A 10125-nucleotide genomic window follows, 5' to 3' on the forward strand; every position below is an offset into this window, starting at 1 on the left:
CTGCATCCTTTGCTTTCTTCTCGGGTGACTGGGGTGGGGAGGTGGGTGTCCCTTCAGAGGCAATGCTCACCTGTAGCCCCTCCCCCTCTCAAGCTGTTGCAGCTGATTGCAAAGTCCCAGCTGACCTCGCTGAGTGGTGTGGCCCAGAAGAACTACTTCAACATCCTGGATAAGATCGTTCAGAAGGGTAAGGCGAGCACTGGTGTTTTTACTGATCTCAGTCTTAGTTAACTTAGTACAAGGAGATTAGATTTTTCTTTCATTTACCCCCAGTATTAATGGTGTCAGATAATGTGATGGGCTCCGGTTGGCCGCTTGGTACTTGATGTTCTTGGTGGTGTTCTTTAAAAGATGCTTTTGGACACAGAAGAATATATTGTAATGAGAAAGACAGGTTGTGGGGCACACCGTGAGGCATGTGGGATCTTAGATCCCTCACCAGGGATTGAACCCATGCTTCCTGCAGTGGAAGTGCAGTCTTAACCACCGGGCTGGCAGGGAAGTCCCTGAGAAAGTATCCCTGAGTTTTAAATGGACACGTTCTCCTTCATGGTTAACTACTCATAGCTCACTTTTGCTATATAGTGATTCTGTAATTACCAAGGTTGTGACTTAGTTCTTATGCATCAGACAAGCCTGTAATTTTCTTTTTAACTTAATGTTTGTCTCGATTAGTTAATGGCCAATAATAAATGGAACTTTAAGAGTTTATGTATAAATATGCCATTTTAACTATCAATTCTCTTTATGATTAAGTATAAAAGAAAGTAGAGATGGATTTAAAGACAAAATTGTAGACTCAACCACAAATACACTATCAGACAGCATTTGGAAGTTTCCGAATCTCATCATACTTGTGATACCTCAAAAATGATGCCACTTTGGATATGCAGTGAAATTAGATCATTATTTTCCTTTTGTGGTGAAATATACATAAAATACCATCTTTCCTGTGCATCTTGAGTGCACAGCTCAGTGGCACTGAGCGGTCACATCCCTGCGGCTGTGGCCACCACAGCGGTGACACGCTGTCCGCAGACTGACACACGCATCACTGCGGCTGTGGCCACCACAGTGGAGACACGCTGTCTGCAGAACTGACACACTCATCGCTGTGGCTGTGGCCACCACAGCGGAGACACGCTGTCCACAGACTGACACACGCATCACTGAGGCTGTGGCCACCACAGTGGAGACACGCTGTCCGCAGACTGACACATGCATCACTGCGGCTGTGGCCACCACAGCGGAGACATGCTGTCCTCAGAACTGACACATGCATCGCTGCGGCTGTGCCACCACAGCAGCGACACGCTGTCCGCAGAACTGACACACGGATCGCTGTGGCTGTGGCCACCACAGCGGCGACACGCTGTCCGCAGAACTGACACACTGTCCCCATACACACTAATGCCGCCTCCCCAGCACCCGCCATCTACGCGCTCTGTGAACTTGACTATTCCAAGGACCTCATCAGGAGCATCAAACAACACTTGCCCATCTGTGACTGGTTCTTATCTTAAGGTCTTCAGGTTTCATGCGATGCATGTCAGCATTTCTGCCCTGTTTAAGGCTGAGTGACACTCCCCTGTGTGTATAAGTCACATTCTGTTCACCTGTGCTGTCTGTCGAGAGGCCCTTGGGTTGTGAAAGCAGGCCATTTTAAAAACCATTTTGCTTCTTTTCTCTGTTGGCTGTGCCGGGTCCTCGTTGCCGCCCGGGCCTTTCTCTGGTTGCGGAGAGTGGGGGCTCCTCTCTAGTCGTGGTGCACGGGCTTCTCATCGTGGCGGCTTCTCTTGTTGGCGAGCACAGGCTCTAGGGCTCTCAGGCCTCAATAGTTGCAGCTCATGGGCTCAGTAGTTGCGGCTCCCAGGCTCTGGAGCACGGGCTTCATAGTTGTGGCTCACAGGCTTAGTTGCTCTGAGGCATGTGGAATCTTCCCGGATCCAGGAGCAAACCCGGTGGCTCTCCTGCATGGGCAGATGGATCCTTCACTGAGCCCCCAGGGAAGCCCGAAAGCAGGTCATTTTTAACAATGGGGGCTGATGGGATTGTTGGATTGTTTCGTTTTTGTTTATTCCAGTTCTCGGTGACCACCAAAACCCTCGCCTGATCAAGGATCTTCTCCAAGACCTCAGCTCCACCCTGTGCATTCTGATCCGAGGAGTAGGGAAGTCTGTGCTGGTGGGAAACATCAACATCTGGATTTGCCGATTAGAGACCGTTCTCCGCTGGCAGCAGCAGCTGCAGAATCTTCAGATGACGGAGGTATGTGCTTTCTGGCCTGAACGTGAGTAGTCTCTGCTGTTACATCACAGAAGCCATTGCTACTTCTGAGTGTATGTGGAAGACTATCACAGCTTTTCCAAAGGCTTTTTCTGTTTACATTTCCTGAATACGTATTAAACTGTCGTAAGATGGATTCAGGCCAGAAGACTCTTTAATGGCTTATAGGTGTCATTGGAAAGACAGTGGGGATGGTAATTATTAAAAACAGCTGGTCCTGTGGGTGATGAGGTGGTAAGTTAATTTACCTTGACACCTGATTAGATATTTTAGACTAGAATGATATTCGGTAAATTAAGACTGCACTGTGTAGTGGTGACTGTTCACCTGCTGTTGCTTCTCGGGGTTGGTGTTTTCATCTCCATTTCTTGCTGTCTTTGATGTTTTGTGTTTATTCTGATAACTGGTTTCACCAAGAGAAATGTTGACCCCATTCACTAAAGTGTCTTACGCTGTGTTTGGTTTATCTCTGGTTGGGTTCAGAGGTGACCTTGGGCCAGTATTTGTCGTGTAAATGCGAGATTTATAGGGAGTGATGATTCCCTAGTTAAGGCCCTGCAGTTAGCAGGGGTGCTCTGACATTCCGTGTCCAGGCAGCCTCATTCCCGTGTTCAGGGGCTTGTGCTGTGAGGGCCACTCGCCTGTAAGACACTTACATGTGGGGTGTGTCTGCTTTCCAGACCGTGACCAGGCCACGTGCCCCAGATGCCACTGTCCCCAAGTCCCTGATGTGCAGTGACGCCACATCACCCGGCGAACGCTGGGACTACGGTTTCAGTGTCCGGGGCCCCAGGTTCAGCCAGGGCCGCTTCAGGGTGTCATCTGGGAGGATTGGGGAGGAGGGAGACGTCACTGTGACCGATGAGCTCCCGTGTTCCCGCTGGAGTAAGTGTGCGGGCCCTCCCAGCAGGTGGACAGTGGCCTGACGCTCAGCGACCTTCCTGTGCACATGCTCAGCAACATCCTGTACAGGTTCTCGGATGGGTGGGACATCGTCACCCTGGGTCAGGTGACCCCGACACTGTCCGCGCTCAGCGAGGACCGGCAGCTGTGGAAGAAGCTCTGCCAGTACCACTTTGGGGAGAAGCAGGTGAGTGGGGGTTGTGGCCCTGATGGCTGAGCCTGGCCGCTTCAGGGAGTGGACTAGAATCACTACGGGAAAGCCTGCTTTTCATGTGGAGAAAGTCATAATTTTAAAAATGATCCAGAACAGAGCAGCAGAACCAGGGCAGTTTCTTCCTGTCAAGGATGGGCCATTAGTCTTTCCTGTAACTGGAGGCCCCTCTCCAGGCGGCGTGTCCCCTCAGAGACTCACGGGTAGGCGCCTGCTCCCTGCACCTTGCCCTCCCAGGATGGGGCCAGCCTTGGGATCTGGTGGATGCTGTGTGTCTCCGCTTATCGCTGCCCCTCCCTGCCACCCCCGCGCTGCGTGGTTTTTGGAGCACAGCTCCGCCAGCTGGGTGCCCATGACATACACAGCAGTGTGCAGGGCCAAAGCAGACACAGTCTTGCCCTAGGGAGGCCCCAGGGAGGACCAGATGTCATGTGTCTCCTCAGACACAGGCTCGCAGACCTCAGGGGTCACCTACCTATCCAGGAGAAAGTCAGGTGGTGGAGGCAGCAAGCAGGTTCCTGCCTGAATCAGAGGGTGAGGATTGGGCACAGCCAGGCCGTGGAGCAACCATGGTCACCTTCTCCTGGGGGCACGGGGCTCATGAGCGGAGGGTAACATTGTGAGGAACTGTGAACATGCTGCTGCGTCGGGCAGCCCCTGGCCACGCCCAAGCCCGCCTGCTCAGCATCCCATCCGTGCCTGTTCCTCTGAGGGTGTGGTCGCTGCCCCGTAGGGTATGAGGTGCCGCCTCCTGCCATCTCTGGGGTCCAAGACACTGAGCATCTGTTCACGTGCTTGTTGCCTGCTTGTGTGTCTCTCCAAATCCTTTGCCCATTTTGTATTTGGATACTTTCTGCATTCTAGTTACCAGTCCCCGTCAGACTCGATAGCATATAACTTATTTTTAGCTTAATAGACATCATGGACATCACTCCAGATAAAAACCTTTAAGTCTGTTGAACAGCTGCATGGTATTCCATTGTATGGATTCAGCTCAAATTTAATTTCACATAATTAAATGTTTCCTGCAGTGTGTTGCCTTTTAAAGTTGTTGTACAAATGACGTTGCTATGAAAGTCATCTGCGTCTGAACAGAAGTCTGTTTGTCTAGTTTTGTAGACACTTGATCCTTTCAGAAAAAGGCCATGTGGAGTGGAAGCTGATGTATTTTGCACTTCAGAAGCACTACCCCACCAAGGAGCAGTATGGAGACACCCTGCACTTCTGCCGGCACTGCAGCATCCTCTTCTGGAAGGTAAGGATAGCACCTGTGCTCCTGGAGAGACATACTGTCCAGCTGAGAGTAGTGAGTGATGACATGATGGTGTCTACTAGGGACTGTCCACCCGAGTGTAGTGTGTGATAACATGATCATGTCTCACTAGGGACTGTCCACCCGAGTGTAGAGTGTGATGACATGATGGGGTCTCACCAGGGACTGTCCACCCGAGTGTAGAGTGTGATGACATGATGGGGTCTCACCAGGGACTGTCCACCCGAGTGTAGAGTGTGATGACATGACGGCGTCTCCCCAGGGACTGTCCACCCGAGTGTAGAGTGTGATGACATGATGGGGTCTCACCAGAGACTGTCCACCCGAGTGTAGAGTGTGATGACATGATGGGGTCTCACCAGGGACTGTCCACCCGAGTGTAGAGTGTGATGACATGACGGCGTCTCCCCAGGGACTGTCCACCCGAGTGTAGAGTGTGATGACATGATGGGGTCTCACCAGAGACTGTCCACCCGAGTGTAGAGTGTGATGACATGATGGAGTCTCACCAGGGACTGTCCACCCGAGTGTAGAGTGTGATGACATGACGGCGTCTCCCCAGGGATGTCCACCTGAGTGTAGGGTGTGATGACATGATGGGGTCTCACCAGGGACTGTCCACCCAAGTGTAGAGTGTGATGACATGATGGCGTCTCCCCAGGGATGTCCACCCGAGTGTAGAGTGTGATGACATGATGGGGTCTCACCAGGGACTGTCCACCGGAGTGTAGAGTGTGATGTGATGGTGTCTCACCAGAGACTGTCCACCTGAGTGTAGAGTGTGATGACATGATGGTGTCTCAGCAGGGACTGTCCACCCGAGTGTAGAGTGTGATGACACGACGGCGTCTCCCCAGGGACTGGGGCCAGGGACAGGTTCACCAAAGCAGAACATGGTTGGACCTGAAATTGGGGCCACCCAACCTCGTCTGGTGCAGGATGTTAGGGCGTGATCTGGTCCCTGGCTGTGAGCACGCTGACTGTGCTGCGGCCTGAGTCCCGGCGGGCTGCTTCCCCCTGTTCTCATGGCTCAGCCTGAGAGGAGGGTCAGGATCCCTGCCTCTTCTGGAAGTCAAGGGAGGCCACCCCCAACCCCCATTTTCCACACTTGGCCTCAGCTCCACTGTCAGGACCCCAGCAATGGTGCCTCCAGGGGCTTTCCTCACAGCACAGCCCTGGAGCAGAGGAGAGGCCCATGAAAGCGCCCGGGCTCCTCCTGTTTTTTTGAGCCAAACTTAGCATGTCTGGTCCTTGTGAAGACTGAGCTGTGTCCGCAGTTGTCAGCCCCATCCTCTTCCTCTCTGGCCCCTTCCTCTCCCGTCCAGACTCTGATAAAAACAAGTTTCTGGGGGAGATACGGGTGCTTCTATTCACCTCCTCTTAGAAAGACCATTTCCGTAGTTTGCCTTGAGTCTGAATTTGTTTAATGTTGTGAAATTTCACTGGGGAGGAGGGTGACAGGCGGTCTGCCCCTGCTGCTCAGGGTCCTCCCTTGGGGCCATGGGCCACGTGCCTTCTGCCTGGTCTGAAGCACCGTGGCTGTTTTTTGTTTTCTGTTTATCTGTAATTTGTTGGCTGGATTATGAGGCCAACTCTAAACTGCTAAAAAACAAATGACTACTTTAAATTGTTTTCATTTCAGGTTATATACATGATAACGTGGGCTTTTTTTTAACCTGTACCCCTGTGGTTGTACGGTGGGAGTCCCCGTGTTAACAAGGCTTTACTGCTGGTGCTGCAGGGGGCCAGCCGGAGACCACTTTGTTTCTGACTTGTTCTGGAGTCTGGCACGGCTTGTTCTGCACAGTTAACGAGGAAAGGTGTTGCACGGCTGCAGTGGTGGTTCTGTGCAACCTCTTCCTCCAGGCCAGGGCACCTCACGCTCAGTCTTGCCAGGGTGCTAGCGGGACACGGGTGAGCCAGTCTGCCACAGCACACAGAGGGTAGTCCCAGACATGTGGCAGCTTCAGAGCCGAGTCAGCGGATGAGATGATCTGGTCGCTGCTCTGAACGACGCTTCCCCCGAGCTGAAGGTTTATTCCAGAGACACTGGGAGCAGTGGTGTGTCCCCCTGGGACAGACGTCTCGTCTTTGCATGTGGCAGACTGTCTTAGACCGTCTGAGGACACTGTTTCTGATGTAGTGAACAGAGGCACCCTTGCTGCTTTCTGTGTTGGCATACAGCATGTTCAGGTGAAGTATCAAGAAATAGGGGCATTCTGGATTTTTAAAAATGGAGAGGTAATTTTTTGGGTTTCCAGAAGAATTTGCCTACAGGTTCTTCTGTTTATGAAAATTCAGAACAAGTGTCTTGCTGGCCTTTGGGCTGTGAAATGTTGTTCACAGCCTTGCCTTGAAGGCCGAGCGCCTTGACCTCTGTGCAGCCTTGGGGACTGGCTCTGTCCATCTGTGGGGTCACATGGCAGCTTTTTCTCCCAGAGGCCCTTCCACTTTCTACTGAGTCTGCGGGTGGAAATATAAAGAAAAAACGAGTGTCTGGAATTTGTGGTGGACCCTGCTGCCTGTGTCAGCTCCTGAGCAAGCCCCCTGGCTGGCCACTGCACCCCCACACACAGCTTGGCCCCCGCAGGCCTCAGCCCAGTTTCGTGGCGCCTCCGTGAGGGCAGGCCTGCTGCGTGGAGGCTGCATGGTGCTCAGCCCCATGTGGGGCAATACCCCACTGTGCCCGTGCTGCCCGCGTCCCACCGGACCTGTCCTCTTCCACACACATAGGCTGGGGCTCTGCCGCGAGCTCATGCAGCCGCCCCAGCTGCCCCAAGCCGTCCTGTCTGACCTGGCTTCACTGTCTGGACACTGTGTCGGTTTTTCTGCTTTGCCTTTGGGGAACGTTGGCAAGGTGAAAGGAGGTCTTGGAGTTGCACACAGGCGCAGCTCAGGCCTGTCTGCCTTCCGTGGGGTGGCCCTCCTGTGAGGCCACTGTGCTCACCCCATCCTCTAGCTGCTTTTCAGGAACTTCAGCTAAAGCCAGGTGTGGAGTGGGCTGGAAGCCCGACAGAGTGAATGCAGTCAAAGGCAGGGATCAGGACTGTGTGTCCACTGCCAGGCCCACACTGCAGTGTGCAGCGGGGGCCAGGAGGCCACTGGTCTGGGCCTGTGCCGACAGCCAGCCCTGCAGACCCCTGGGCTGTGGTGAGGGGGAGCAGCCAGCCGGTGGTGAGAGGGGCAAGTTGGTGCTGACCTCGAGTTGAAAACCGTGGGTGAGCAGGAAGGAGCTGGCTCCCATGGAACCTACATTGTTCACTTAATTCCACTGAGCTGACTCAGAGGGAGTGAGTGGGCTTCAGGGAAACCTGCTAGAAACGTTCCAGTGTGGCCCGCTGCTCTGCATGTTCTCAGTGAAGTCGTGACGGTCATTTGGCTCTGCTGTCTCACCAGCTGTGGGCCCGAGACTGGAGGAGGTGGAAGCCAGGTCAGCCCCAGACGGCCTGCGGGTCCTCTGGCTTCCGGCTGCTGCGTGGGGCCTCGGGGGCAGCTCTCCCCTCGGTTTCACTGCCCAGTGATGTTGGTCATTTTCATAAATGATTCATGTTCAGCCTGAGTCCTGGTGTGACCTGGCTCTTCCTAACCCTGTTTTCCCTTTTTTCCTCCCTTCACTGCTCTCCTCCTCCGCCACCTCCAGGACTGCCGCCTTGCTTTATTACTCGAGGTACCTCCTCTATGCCCGCGTCTGTGCGCGTCCCCTGTCTGGGGCTGGGCCAGTGAGGCCGCAGCCTCTGCTGACGTGTGACTGGCCTTCCTACTTGGCCACCATCGGGGTCCCGCGAGCTGCCTTTAGACCAGGGGTGTAGGCTTGGCTGGGTTGGGGGGGGGTCCTGTCTCCAGACACTGGCCTAACTGGCCCCCAGGTCCTGAGGCTGTTCTGTCTGCTGACACAAGCGAGCCCTGGGTGTTTCTGCCGTGGGGCGTGGTGCTGGGCCCTCGGGTGAACGTGGGTGGGTGGTGCCCAGAGCAGTTCCAGAGTGGATCCTGACCCACCGCCAGGGGAGGGGGCAGCATGACCAGGGCAGGGTTGGGGGTGGGGAGGAGGGAAGCGCAGGCTCCTCCCGGCCCCCTGACTCAGGGCCGCCTGTACCCCATGCACTGGCAGAGAAACTCTCCCCGCTGAGCAGCCACGTGTTCCTAATTCTTGCTTGCTGTCCACATACCTGTGTGGTGGGGTCCAGGTGCATTTAAGTGAATGCCTGGTGACTTCTGAGCTGTCTTCCTTCCCAGCACGTGTGGTAACGCCCTGCCCTTCCCACAGGACTCGGGCCACCCCTGCACGGCTGCCGACCCAGACAGCTGCTTCACGCCTGTGTCCCCACAGCACTTCATCGACCTTTTCAAGTACTGAGGGCCTAGCCAGGCCCACCATGACCTGGAGTCTGCGTTGGAGGCAACGTGAAAAGGGCCTGTGGGCAGGGTGCCTGTGGCTTCCACCTCTGAAACCGGGTCAGGGAACCCCAGCAAAATCCACCTTTGAAATAGGGTCAAGGAACCCCAGCAAAATCATTTCTGCTTCTCTCTTTAAAAAATTCTTCTAAGCACATTAAAATTTGGAACTTTGTGTATTTGTAAATATGGTTCAAAAAGAGTGTGTTTTCAGCACCACATCCTGTGCTGAACTGACACTAACAGCCAAGAAGACTGCCTCTTAACTCAAATGATGGTTTCCCGATTTTGTAGTGATTGGGGTGAGGGTAGATCACGGATCCTTGTAATGACATTGTACAGAATATTTATTTTTCTTAAGATGTATATTAACAGTTTTGGTTGTGTCTGCACGAGTCTTCTCAGATACAGAAGGATCCAGGGAAGTATGTGCCTGTCTCCTGGATGCTCAGCAGTGGGTTGTGAATTGTGCAGATGGCTGAGACCCACAAGGGCCTCAGTCTGGGGCTGTGGTCCTGGGCTCGTGCCCAAGACTGACAGGCAGGGCCCTGACCTGGGGGAGCCTGGTGTGGCCTGCACCACACTGCTTGGAATCCTCTTCTAGCAAAGTAATAAATCATGTTTGTCTACCTATTTTAACTTTGTCAATTTTGCATCTTACTGAAAAAAGTAGTGTCAATGATTTTGATAATCATGTATTGAAACCTCTCAAAGATAATTTTATTTTAAAAATATTGCATGTACATTTTAGAAAATTTTGAAAATAAAGGTTTATAAAAGAATAAAACTGGTGCATAACCCTGGCACCCAGAATATGTGTGCTTGGAATGGCCCCGGCAGATACAGGGGAGAAATGAACAAGGTCAGGGACCCGAGCCCAGGCACTCCTGCTTCCTTCTTAGCAGGTGGAAATGTGCAGTCTTGCGTATTTGTAAATAAAGAGTCTGTGCTTTCAGCACACGTTCTGTGCCGAACTGGTGTAGCCAAAACTATGCTTAGTTGTCAGATGATTGTTACCCTGTGTTGTGAATCAGGTGGAAGCTTTTCATAAAACCATCAA

General features: G+C 53.1%; 1 protein-coding gene across 7 annotated transcripts in view; it reads left to right on the forward strand.

Annotated features, from left to right (window-relative positions):
- Window positions 1-9840, forward strand: part of FBXO25 (F-box protein 25) — a 28051-nt gene extending 18211 nt beyond the window's left edge. For 3 of the 7 annotated variants that reach the window (XM_024991250.2, XM_005202090.5, XM_059886007.1), the window contains 5 exons: window positions 94-187; window positions 2084-2268; window positions 3194-3376; window positions 4512-4655; window positions 8938-9704. In XM_024991250.2, the coding sequence (XP_024847018.1) occupies window positions 94-187; window positions 2084-2268; window positions 3194-3376; window positions 4512-4655; window positions 8938-9027 (696 nt within the window). In that variant the 3' untranslated portion in view covers window positions 9028-9704. 7 annotated transcript variants of the gene reach the window in all.
- Window positions 9841-10125: the final 285 nt, after the last annotated feature.

Source organism: Bos taurus, chromosome 1 (genome assembly GCF_002263795.3).
Source record: "Bos taurus isolate L1 Dominette 01449 registration number 42190680 breed Hereford chromosome 1, ARS-UCD2.0, whole genome shotgun sequence".
NCBI lineage: Eukaryota > Metazoa > Chordata > Mammalia > Artiodactyla > Bovidae > Bos > Bos taurus.